General features: G+C 36.1%; 1 protein-coding gene across 1 annotated transcript; it reads right to left on the bottom strand.

Moving 5' to 3' along the window:
- Positions 1-5,836: 5,836 nt before the first annotated feature.
- On the bottom strand, positions 5,837-7,573 carry LOC114699826 (recombining binding protein suppressor of hairless-like). Its single transcript, XM_037211550.1, is given in 3 exon segments — positions 5,837-5,901; positions 5,904-7,312; positions 7,497-7,573. Coding segments are annotated over 2 exon segments (1,428 nt in total). The 5' UTR covers positions 7,267-7,312; positions 7,497-7,573.
- Between the last annotated feature and the right edge of the window lie 6,044 nt (positions 7,574-13,617).

The raw sequence follows: 13,617 nt of genomic DNA, 5'->3' as shown, positions 1-13,617 counted from the left end.
GGTCTAAACTACAGCTACTTGAATTGCTTTAATGCTGGACTCCATTTGAGCTCTAACCATGATGCTGCCTGGTAGACCAGAGGAAGTAATATTTTTGAGCACAAGGAGCCTCTCTTGTTTCTGCATAATATCGTTACATTGGTTTCAATGGTAGTCACAAATAGAAGCACACACATAATATGTGGTCATGTTTAAAATCAGTGTATTGTATGGTACCTCATTGGAACTTATTCTAAAAGTAAAGTCATAATTACATTTCAAGTATAAATTTGTCATATGCAGTGCTATGTTAAAAAACAACCTGTATCTCATCATACCACCCTCTCACGATTGTACTCATGCCTCACTTATTCAGGCTGGAGTCCTGTGATCATTATTACCTTGTTTTCTTGTATGTATAGATTTTCTCTGTTGATTTACACTTGTAAATTATTTGTAGGTCAGTTGTAATGAATTTGTTTTTATAAGACACCTAAATGAGCCTGTCTTTTCTACAAGTCAGAATTAAACACAATATGCCTCAAGGACAATGGTCTCTACCAATTATTCCTAGATTCCATTTATGTTATGAATAGACATTTTATTTATTCTAATTAGATTTTTGACGACAATTTTTTTTAATTTTTCCCTTCCAGAAATTTAAACTGTCTGTTCTGTTCTTCACAGACATCTACTTTTAATGATAAAATCTAATTATATTTTATTCATTTATTTGAATATGATCCCACCTTATCAGTCATGTATTCTATTCCATTAGCTTTCCTTTAAATACATTACAGAGTGTTCATTTTTTTCCCTAAATTAGTCAGTGGGTTTAGAATATCATCAGGTCAGTTCTCATTTTGCTTGTATAGCTCTGTAATCTTATTTTAGCATGTTATTTGCTTTGTATTAGTTTGTATTTGAATGAGACAATTTACTGACTATACAATAAATTATAAATAAATTGTCTGTGAAATAAACCACAGTTTCAGTTTATTTCTGATTTGATTTCTTCATTATGCTTGGTCTTCCTGATCGCATTTCCTGAGATTATCTTACTAGCTTTGTTTCTATTGTCCTTCTACCTCCTCTTCTCTGTCTTTCCTATCCCCCTTCTATTCTTCTTCAATCAATTTTCATCTTCAACTCTTGTTTCTTATATTACTGTCCTTGTCAACTAATCCTATCATGATATCAGATGTTCTTTTCACTAAAAATGAGGTTAATTTTCTTCAACTTTAATTCCATCTTTTCTGAAGCCAGATACCCCCAACCATTCTGTCTTAGTTTGGATTATTCTTGTCTTCTGCTTTCTTTAGTTCAAAGCTATGAAGTCAAAGAGTGTGGAACTGTCTTGCCCTGAGAGAGATCCATGTCTGTCGTAGCTTTTAAAAATGGCTTCCTTCTTTTCATGATTTTAAGCGTTCAGGCCAGGACCCACCCCAGGAATTGGGTGGTACTGCACATCAGTGAGCCCTGGCTCATTTTTGTCTCTGTACAGGTCGGTAAATTATGATAAGCTATGAAATGTGGCAGAGCCTGAAATATCACAAACCATGGAATTACATAAAGACTGAAGAATAATGGCTTTGATTATAACAAACTGAGATTGCAAAGGTCTTTGCATCTATTCCTGTGGAGACACATCTGCTTTTTGGATGGTCCAATTATATAGGATTGTCAGCTCCTCCCTCAGTTATAATTATAAAAAATTGGAATAAGTGTCAAGACCATTTATGAGTGGCAACAGGATAGTGCTCATAATAACAACTCCTAGAGGAAGGAGGAAGAAATATCTTTTGAATTCTGCTTGCAGATTTGAATAATTTCAGCAAAACTCTTTTGGTGTTCAGAGCCGGTGGCCAACAGAAATTTGCCACATGGTTTGATTTGGCATGAGTGAGTTTGATGAGTGACCAGGAAAATCAGAGCATGGCCCACTGATGTGCATGGTGACATTTTCATTTTCAGCTCATCAGTTTCAATGAAGGTTGGCCAGATTGATTCTCACATCTCAAAGCTAAAGCTGGACAACACAGTGTAATGTTGACTTGTCACAGTTTTCCATAAGTGACGGTCCCAGTACATGAGCATCTCTAACCTAAAGTGGAACACAAGTTGTTCAATGTTCAAATCAAAGCTTTGTAACAACTGAGTTAGCATGCTTTCCTTATTCCTGCTTTACAGTCTCATGTTATTGTCTCCCAAATGTAGGAAAACCATTACAGTATAAGAATAAAAGAAAATTCAATGAATTCTACCAAAATTTTTAAATTGAGTAAGACACAAAAGAAATAAAAATATTTTGTTTTTTTCAGCAAAGAAGAAAAATCATACTTTTTGAAGTGGCTGCATAGTAATACAGTGCTTGAGAATATTAAGTGAAAAAAATGACAGTTTATCAGTACCTCCAACTGAGTTGAGTAACAACAAAGAGAAAAGAAAAACATTTTTTCTAAATATATTTGTCTCTTACTAGATATTTGTGGGCAATCAGTTATCCCATAAATATAATAAACTTGAGAATGGTCAATTTTTCTGTTTAAAATTGCTTAGCTGTAACATATACCCTATATACATTCTCAATAATACATTAAATCGTATGTAGATCTTATAACTTATAACACATATCATAGTATAAATTCTGCATTGCCCATATGGTTTAAATCATATCTCATTCTCTCAAAAATGCACACTGTGCCATAAATCATATCCAAATAATTGTTATGTTGTAAAAATTATGGAAAATTATTAGAAGATGAAAATACATGATGTGCAGAGATATAAAGTCAATAGATACATGTATTTTCTCTGTCTCACCACTACTTTTGTGTGTGTGTGTGTGTATGTATGTGTGTGTGTGTGTGTGTGTGTGTCTGCATGTATTGCATAGCAGATTACTCTGAGATAAAATTTCTATCCTACATGGAAGCATCTTAAGATCAGAAAACAAATAATTCCACAGCTTCAGGAAGTCCTTGAAACTGACCACATTCACTCAGTCCCTCCATTCCCAACTATATATGAGCTACAAGCACTGCTAAGAGACACGCAGAAAAGCTGAGCAACCTCGAAATAACAGAGATTGGCCCAGGAACCTGGACCAAGCAGAGCCAACCAGAGCAACAGAAAAGAAGTGACCTGCTGAGCTACTTAGAAGAGGCTCAGGCCAATTGAGTGGAGAGTTGTCTGAAAGGGACACTCCCCAACCCCCTCAGCTCCCTTCAAGTTGTATAGTGTGCTTTAGGTTTCCTGATTATTTGAACTGTCACTCATGCTAGGGTGGGCTTTTGCTTGTACAGGAGTCTTGGAGTGCTTTCTGCTCCAGTAAGTCAACTCTAAGTCATATTCCTGTAAGTAACCCCAATAAAATTTATTGGTACACCAGGATGGACTTCAGGTATCTGTACTTTGGTGTGTTGTTGGTCCCTTATTTGAGGTAAATATTTTTTTAAGCATCTTACTAGGTAACAGCATGAAGTATGCTTATAGACATTCATGCCATGGTGCATACTGGGGATGGGAATCAGAGGACAACTTCGTGGAATTGCTTGTCTCCTTCTACCCTTAAGTGGTTTAGGGAATCCAACTCATGTTCCCAGACATGCATGACAAAGGACTTTTCCTGCTAAAGCAACACACTGACTCTTTCTTTACATATTTTAATCTGCAGTTACTTGAATATGGTCATAAAACCTGCAAATAAGGAGGATATCCTCTGTTCCATCCTTGAAAATGGGAAGAATCTATTTAAATGAGTAACTAATTGATGGCCAATAGTCCTGGGAACTGGAATTACCAAATTGTAGATATAGAAATAATCATCCATCAGATTGTTTCTAGCCTGCAAAAGAGAATATAAATAGAAACAATTAAAAACCCCGAGTCTTTTCATAAAATTTGTACACATGCTAATGATAAAAGACACAAGAAAGTGACATCTTTACATAATTGTACCATGTAGTGATCTCTTAAGATCACAAGGAAACACTTTACATAAAATTATTCCAATGATATAAAGAAGACAAAGAATTCCATTCAGAATTTGAAATAAGTTCTTAGCAGTAAACAAAACATTGATTATCCTTGGCAATGGACATAGACAGTGAAAGGAGAGCAGAATCCAGTAAATGTTGAGACAGCTTAAAGAAATACATCCTGCTCCATTCATATGTCCACCACTTCTACAAGTGAATACAGTCATCATGATTAATTTTGAGCATCATTTCGACTAGTCCCCAAATGTCAGACAACTAGTAAAATATTACTTGCTGATAGGTCTATAAGAACTTCTAGGAAAATATTAACATTGATTTATAAATTGAATAAAAATCATTGCCCTGGCCCAATATGACTGTGCATAATTACATCCACTGACGGCCTGAGTAGATTTGTTCTCCTTTGCCTGATTAGTGCCCTACATCATTTGTCTGTCTCCTCTGTCAGTGACCGAACACTCAGGACATCAGAATCAAAATGGAACCTGCGCAATGTGTTCACTAACTCCAAGGTCTTCCAATCATGCTACTCACATGCTGCATCTCTTGCAAATAGTTTATTGTGGGACTTTCCAACCTCCAAGCCCTTGTAAGTCAATGCCTTCCAACTAATCAGCCTCACTCACCATCTCTCTCACCTTTCTCCCAGCTATTATTATTTCTCTCTAGTACAGACTATAATACAATTGCATTTTAAATACTTTAAAAACTTCCATTTTTATATCTGTACAATATATAGGTATTGGCATATTTTGTTGAACAATAACATGAATGTACACACAGATACTTATTCATATCAATTCATGTAAGCCCCACTATTATTAAGATATAGTTAGATCCCACCATTGAACCGAAGATTCCCAGTTGTGTTCTGTCTGCCTTATGTCCCTGGCTTCCAGTTTCTGGTATTCTTTAATTTATCTAATATTTTGTCATATAAATTCCATTGTGTAAATTAAAACTTGCACTATACGATTTTTCTTTTAAGTGGATTGCTTACTCAGCATTAATGTCTTAGAGAATTGTTTGTGTAGTAGTAGTATCACTGGCTGTTTCCTTTTCACCGGGAAGTAACATTGCACTACACAGTGGAGCCTCAGGATTTTATCCACCCCCTGTTGAAGGACAATTATTTGAATCAGTTCTAGCTTTTGACTCCGAGATTTCACTCATGTGATTGGCCTGAGAGAAAGGAAGTATAATTCTTCACACACATCTTGCATAAAAATGCTTTCAGCAGCTTTACTCATCATTACTGTAAATATGTTTCCATGGTGTTATTAAGAAAAACAAAAATACTTAACAAGAATATCATCTTCTGATCATCTGAATATATATATATATATATACACACACACATAAATATGCATATATATTTCTAAGTTGACTGTTATGAGATAATTGTACTTCTCATTCAAGAGTTAATATTCAATAACTATAAAAGACTGATATCCTCATAAAATTCACTAAAATATGTCATCTAAATGTTATCATTTTCCTAGTTCTGTCAAAATCCTTATGAGTGAAGAGAGAGATAGACACAGCATTTGTTTAAAAACTCAAAAGCTGCAGTCATAAGTAGAAGTATCAAATCTATTTTAGCCTAAAATTATTAAATATAATGAAAAGATGCATAATCAATGCACAATTTTATTTTATTTTTTTTTTTTTTTACATTTTGATGTTTTCGTTTTACTGTGGCTTCTGCATTTCACATCAGCACTTGCAGGTAACAGGGTTTGGACAGATCACCTGGTATGAAAAGTTTTCCCAAGAAACCACAAAAGATTATTCATTTTATCCTTGCCTTTTTTTTTTTTCTGTTTTTCTTTTTTGTGTGTCACTTTTTGCCGCATTCAAGTCAGTTTAAGTCCTAGCAAAAAGACGGCTGTTAGACACACGGTTTGTGTGGACGATGTGAACTGGTAGAATTTGGGCTGGCGTTCGTGTAACTCCCCTCGCTGTTTGTGTTGGATTCGTTGGTGGGCACTTGGCTTGAGTTGGCTCTGAGGATTGCTCCTGCTGCGCTGCAGTGTGGCCTCGGCCCTGGTTCTGGTGTGTAGGTAAAGGTAAGGCTGGTGGAATAAATGATTCCATCATTACGGACCAAAGTTACTGGAACCTGGAATGGCTGCCGGACCCATCTCCAACCTTCTCGGAATGCAGAAATGTCTGGGACCACACAGAGCATGCTCTCCCCACATCTGTACATTGTTTCGGCTTCTACATCCCCAAACCACACTCGTAAATTTGGAGTGAAGTTCTGTCCTGTAAGTTCAAGCATCGCTACGTCCCCGCCGCCATTCAACTGAAGACTTTCTACGACAGGCACGGGAGTGACTGGGGCAAGGACAGGGCCCATCCCCTCATAGAACGTATCCTCTGCCTTATCTGTGCTAATGATTGTCCACGAAGCGCCATCATTGATCATTTCTTTATTTGGTTCCTTTGGACATGGAGTGGCCTGAAATTGAATTATTCTTTCTTGAGAAAGGCACAAGTACATTCTTTCTGTATCCTTAAGGTAAAATGCACATTTGTGGAGTTGTGATACAGGGTAGTCTGCATCCAGTAATGCTGTCTGCTTATCAACTTTTCTAAATGTCAATCTTGGGAGTGCCATGCCAGTAACTGAGCATACAAGTTTGACAGTCTGTCCATAGTGGATGTAACCATCTCGGACTGTGAACTCCTCTCCTTCTGATTCATCGTCATCCAAGAGATGAATATAAAATGCTCCCCACTGCTGTGAACTAGCATGGAAGTTTCCCCCTTCTACGTGCAGGTATCTGGTACTAACTGTCTGGGATCGAAGTCGATTAAACAAAGCCACCTTTGTTCCTGAGGCAATGCACAAGTCAGCGTTTTTCAAGGACTGCTTCTTTTTGGAAGGTTTAGAGATGACTTTGATCCGCTTGCTGAGGAAGACGCCAATGTCATCGCTGTTGCCATAGAACATCTTCACCGACAACATGAAGTGTTTTCTCTTGTCTGAATCAGATATGTACAATGTTTTGGCTGTGCAGTAGTTCTTCCCTTCCAAGTTCAGCTGCTGCATTTCTTGGTCACTATTTCCTATTCCAATAAATGCACAAGGTTGAGACTCTTGTTCCGAGCAACCATCTCGTTCCATTTGTTCTTTTTTTTTCTTCCACCCACTGCCCATAAGATACACACAGGGAGGAGGGCAAAAAAAGCGTTTTTCATTTCCATAAGACTTCTGTGCAACTTTTGCATGAAGAATGAGTACTGTTTGATCCCCTCGTTCTTTTAAATAATTTCTCATAGCTTCTCTAGTAAGTCGTTTAGGTGGAGGCCGCTCACCAAACTTCCTTTTAATCCATGCCATGGTACTTCAAGAACATGTTAAGGTAAGTCATAGCCTGGAACACTTTGAAGCACCTCAAAACACTTCAGCCAGTATATCTGTATCATTTTCCTTTCCTTTTGAGATCATAATGATTCCGAAGAACTATAATGCATCCATTTGAATTGATAGTCTCATAATTTCAATAACCCGGCGATGGAGCATGTGCAGGCCGCTCCTCCGCGGGCGAGCCCTCGTGTAGTCCATGGTGAGCGCTCCGTTTATCCGGGTTTTGGGACGCGCCCTCGGGGACGTACGTGGAGACTGAGCTCAATGCACAATTTTTAATATTAAAACATTTAAAATTATGCCATATTAAAATGTCCTCTAGTCAAAATAGCAAACAAGAAACTATCCATAGCACAAGTTCAATTCTATGGGAAGAGTGTTCCTCTAGACTTAAAATCTACTAGTTTTCATAATAGAAATTAATAGTAATGTTTCCATTTTTGTCGTAAGTCCTATTTCAAAATACCTAAGCCTATGCTATGTTATGTCCTACTTTCATGTCATTTTCACCACACAGCATATTTGCATTAGGAACCATATGTCCCATTCCTTCTTAGTATCAAAAAGTTCAGGAGCTGGAGGGATGGCTGGGCGGTTAAGAGCACTGGATGCTCCTCCAGTGGTCCCAGGTTCAATTCCCAGCAACCGTGAGGTAGCTCACAACCATCTGTAATGGGATCTGATTCCCTCTTCTGGTATGGATGAAAATAAAGCACTCATATACATAAAATAAAAAAAACAAATAAATAAAAAGTTCTAAGTCCTCTTCATAATTATAATCTTAGGCAATGCTATTGTGAGTGTTGCAATTTCCTTTTAAAAAGACTGGAAGGTTTGAAATTCTTGAGAGTACACTGTGTGACTTCAAATTTCCTGTATATTTGCCTCAAATTTTTGAACTTTGTCATTTAAAAATTATGGCATTTTTAATCTTCAAGTAAAGTGGTTATTTAGGACTGGGTGATTCTATTACCAATGACAATTCAAAAAAAAATATAAGGTGGCTACAAAATAATAATGAAAGCCTCTCAAGTGGCAACACTAATAAAAATAAATGGATACAGTATTAGATGCATATGACCTATTAAAATTAAACCTATATTAAGTAAAAACTTACACAGAACCATAAAAAAAACATGAGACAAAAGGAGTAGTCAAAATTTTCCCAACCAACAGTTCCCCAGGGCCAGATGGATTTAACCCAATTCTCCCCAAATTATTCTGCAGAATAGAAAGTAAGGGAGACTTCCAAATTCTTTTAAACAAAGTTGTTATTACCCTAATAACAAAACCAAATAAAGAACCAACCAAAAGAGAACAATAGGCAAATACGTTTGATCAACATGAATGCAAGCATTCTTAATAAAATATTTGCAAGCTGAATTCTAGAACATATCATCAAGATTAGCCAGCATAATCTGGATATCTTTATAAATAAAACCAAAGAGAAAATATTGGAGAAAAGAGAGCATATTCAACAAAGTGTGCTGGATAAACCAGATAACTATATGTAGAAAATGAATTTGGATTCTTATTTTTCACTCTGCATAAAATTCAAGTCCCAATACTCCAAGCACATCAAAATAAGAACTGATAAAATAAGGATTCCACTTCCATTTATAGACACAAGGAAGGACTTTCTGAGCAGGACACTGCTAACACAGGCATTAAGACCAGAAATTGATGAATGGGAGCTCACAACAGTAGAAAGCTACTATACAGAAAACAAGACTGTCATTCAAGTGAGGAAGCAAACTACATAATGGGAAAGTTCTTTACCAGCTATATATCGGAGAGCAGATGAATATTTAGACTATTTGAAGAACAGGAGAACTGAGCAGCAGGAAATGAACAACCCCGTTAAAAACCGGGGCATGGCAATAAGCAGACTTCTCAAAACATGAAATACAAATGGCAGAGAAATATTTTCTTTATAAGTCTAGCATCCTTCATGATCAGAAAAATGAAAAATTAAAACTTCTTTGTGATTTCCTCTTACATGAGTCAGAAGACTAAGATTTAAAAAAAAAAAATAAAGAGAAGACAATATACTGGTATGTTTGTGGGGAGAGTAAATATTTTCACTCTTGGTGAGAGTGAAAACTGACACGATGTTATGAAAATCAATTTGAAGATTCCTCAAAATGTTAGAAATTGATCTACAATATGATCCTTCCATACCACTTCTGTATCATATTCCAAAAGGATTTTGTTTCCTACTACAGAAATACCTACTCTTTCATGTTCATTGATACTGTTTTTGTAAGAGCCAGGAAACTGAAACAGCCTAGATATCAACTATCTGATAAGTGGATGATGCAAATGTCTTATATATATACAACATAATTTACTAAGATGTAAAAAATAATTAAAATTCACAGGTAGGTGAATGGAGCTGGAAATACTCATTTAGAGCAAAGGTTCTCAACTATGGGTTGTGACCCTTTTGGTGTCACACATCAGACATCCTGCATACCAGATGTTTTTACATTATAATTTATAACAGTAATGAAATTAAATTTATGAAGTAGCAACGTAATCATTTTATGGTTGGGAGTCATTACGACATAAGAAAATGTATTGAAATGTGGCAGCATTAGGAATGTTGAGAACCACTCATGCAGTCTTCCTGACACAACAGATCTGTGGCACACATGAATTGTGACTTTGTCACACGATTCATGCAAGAACAAACCAGATAAATTCCATGGGCTAAAGACATATGAAATCCCATCCACACCTGAGAATTGATTTACAGACCAGGCACACACCCACACACACCCACAGAGAGAGAGAGACAGAGTCACAGACAAAGAGACAAAGAGACAGACAAAGAGAGAAAGACACTTGAGAGGAACAGTACTTCAAGTTTGCAAAAGAAATGTGATTCTTCATCATAATTGTGGATTGGTCCTTATTAAGAGTATCAGTGGATTTCTCAACAGGAGTCGTATAGGACAGGAAAGACAGGCCAGTGAATGTGTAATGGTAAAAGAAGTACAAAAGTTATCACCCAGGAAGAAAATATCTGACAAAAATGCACTTTCTATATGAAGGAGAATTGAAGACTCTCCCAAGCAAAGAACAGTGGAATCTATTACCACTAGAATTGTCTCATGAGCTATATTAAAATCAAACAATGTGTCCACTTGAAAGGAATGAAAGCTAAAAATAAAAAAATTCCTGTGGCTATGAATATCAGGTTAAGCTAAATACATAGTCAAATTCAAAATTCCAATATTGCAGTGATGGTGCACAACATTTAACTAATATAAAAGTTTAAAACCTATTGTAAAACAAATAGGAAAACAATAATTTGGTAATTGGTGCATAATATAAAATGATGTTAAATTGTGATAGCAATATTGTAAAATGTGATGAGCGAAACAATTAAATTGTAAAGATTGTGTATGCAATCAATTTGAATCATCATTTTGATGTTAGCAATAATTACAATATGGATTATGTGAACTCACAGTCATCACATAGACAAACCTATTCAAAACAAGAAAGATGAATAAGGAGTCATCAAAGTATACCACTACAAAAAAAATTCATAATAAAGAACAATATCAGTTCACACTTAAAAGACATTAGAAATGGAAGAAAAATACAAAAAAAGGGCAAATAAGTATGGAAACTATGACCAAAATTTTAATAGCAGTACTGGTGACATAATTACTTCATCATAAATATAACAAATTAACTGGATGAATGGATTAGAAATTATTCATTTACTATGGGCCTGCCATATCCACTATTTCCCACCATACCACACAACAAATATAGTCATGAAAAATGTGAATAAATGTGTTTATTATTGTCACATGTGTGTGACATATGTGTATGTTTGTGTGCACATATCAAGCGATGTGTGTGTGTGTGTGTGTGTGTTGTGTGTGTGTGTAAATCAAAGGACAACTATCTGGAGTTTGTTGTTTCTTTCCACTGTGTTTAAAGGATCAAACTCAGTTCATGAAACCTGTGTAACAAGCACTTCAAACCACTGAATCATCTCACTGGCAACTGAAGTGATATTACAATTTCCCTGTCATTTTTTTTCTCTCTAAATGGTACAGTATTGTTGCCCTCTATTCAGTATTTATATTACATTGTAAACATTCTAGAGGTGCTAAGGTTGGAAATGTGGGGACCATATGAAATACAGAACCATTTTAGGCACGGAAATTGAACATCTGCAGATTTTGATGTCCTTTGGATTTCCTTGAACCGAATTCCCCAAGGATATTGAGGGAGATGAATATGACAAGCACTCGCTAAGATGTCATGGTAAATTAAAACAAATTAGTGCTAATAACAAGAAGGAAGGAAATGAGAGGAAACTCTAAGAAGCGATGGCCATCATTTCACCTATGATGGAAATGGTGGTTTGATGCATGCATAATGGCATTAAAGTCATAGAGATTTAAACAAAAATATTCATACATAAATAATAATTCAATGATAGCTTATAATTTTTGATATGTTTGACAAAGAATGGGAGGAAAAGTTTCATTACAAAAATTTACATATATATTTACAATATATATGTAATATATATACATATATGATTATTTTCAAAGATCTTACTGTCGTAAAACTACTGCAGCCATGAAAATGATTCTCTATTACTAATAAAATGATGCATAGCCTGCCAGAGGTATTCAGTCAACAATTCCCAGAGATCAATTTGACTCTAGAATCTGAGGCAGACCTGGGCTTGTTGTCCATGGATATTAAGCTTGATGTAGCACCAACCTTTCATTTCTGTCTGCTTTGTATGCAAGGTTCAATGCTGCAAAGAGCACAGGGCCGTTTTAGTGAGCCACCCAAGGAATGTGTAGCAGTACCCGGAAAATGCTTCCAAATTCACAACACTTAACCTTTGAATACATGTCTTACTGTTCTTTGCTCATTTAGTTTTTTGAATAATATGTTTCTAGGTTTTTTTGAGTGTGTGTATGTGTGTTTGTGTCTGTTGTTTGTGTACATGATGCATGCATGTACCTGTGCAGGCATGCATGGAGCAGAAGCTGATGGGTGGCTTTTTCTATGGAGTCAGCCTTTTGCCTCGAGACATAGTCCCACTGAACTGGATGTCCATCATTGCCACTAGGATTAGTGACCGGTGAGCTTTGGGGATCCTCATGTCTTTGTCCTCCAACTGTCGGTTTGTAATTACATGTGGCTAAATCTGCCTTTTTCCTTGGAATAAGAAGATCTGAGTTCAAACTCTCACTCTCACACAACAAGCACTCCTACCCACTGCACCATCACATGGGCCTCTGTGGTAATTTACAGATCACTACTTGTCATGGTACATATTAGGATAAGGACATGGATTGAAAAAGAAAAGTCTATGTGTTCTCTGTAAAGTCTGATTCTAGTATTTTATGTTCAAGATGACAGAGACTCATCAAAAAGACTGGCAGCAGTTTCACCTCTTGCTAGAGGTTGAGGAGAGAGAATGGGGCTGTTTTCACATCACTATAAAAAAAAGAGAAAAATATTTCTGAAACAAGTATACAAATTTAGTTTCCCGTCTGTTCTGGACCCAATGCCAATACCAAATATACACAGAAGTAAAGAAAATATTGGCAATTCCCACGGTATTTTTTTTTCAGCTTGTTCGTTCACAAGGTTTGGAACACCCAGGACGCAACAATAATTACATCAATAAAAAAAAAAAGTCTTAACAGATTTGGCTTTTATTTCAGCATCTCTCAAAAAGAAAATGATCTTTTAGCAAAACTAGTTAAACATGGAAAATTCAATTAATTTGCTACACTCATTTTCTCATGCCAGTTTAGAGACTAACAATTTTGGAAATTAATCACTGGATTCTAGGTTTCTGAGCTCACTGTTTTACAGTTATATTCCCTTTCCTTTAGTAGTTCAGAACCTCTCTCTTCACATTGTAGACATGAAATGGTACAGGGAAGAAGGGCTAAAAAATCTGAAAAAAAAATAATTCTAGCACAGTTTACTGATAAGAAACTATTAACCAAAATTAAAATATAAAGGTACAAGGGCTGGTGTGAGGTAAAGCTCTTCTATTTGATAATTCAGGATATTAATATTGGGTTTTAAATGTCTGTTGTTGGTCACTAGAGAAATGGCTCAACAATTAAAGACCAGAATATCGTTCCTTACAGAGGACCAGTATTCAGTTACTGGCAGCCATTTTGGTGCCCTACAACTACACATAACTCCAGCTCCAGGGATCTGACATGTTCATCTGGCCTCCAAGGGCACCTGCAC

Source organism: Peromyscus leucopus, chromosome 17, assembly GCF_004664715.2.
Source record: "Peromyscus leucopus breed LL Stock chromosome 17, UCI_PerLeu_2.1, whole genome shotgun sequence".
Taxonomy (NCBI): Eukaryota; Metazoa; Chordata; class Mammalia; order Rodentia; family Cricetidae; genus Peromyscus; species Peromyscus leucopus.
Note: the sequence above shows the minus strand (reverse complement) of the source record. Positions and strands in the feature narration are given on the sequence as shown.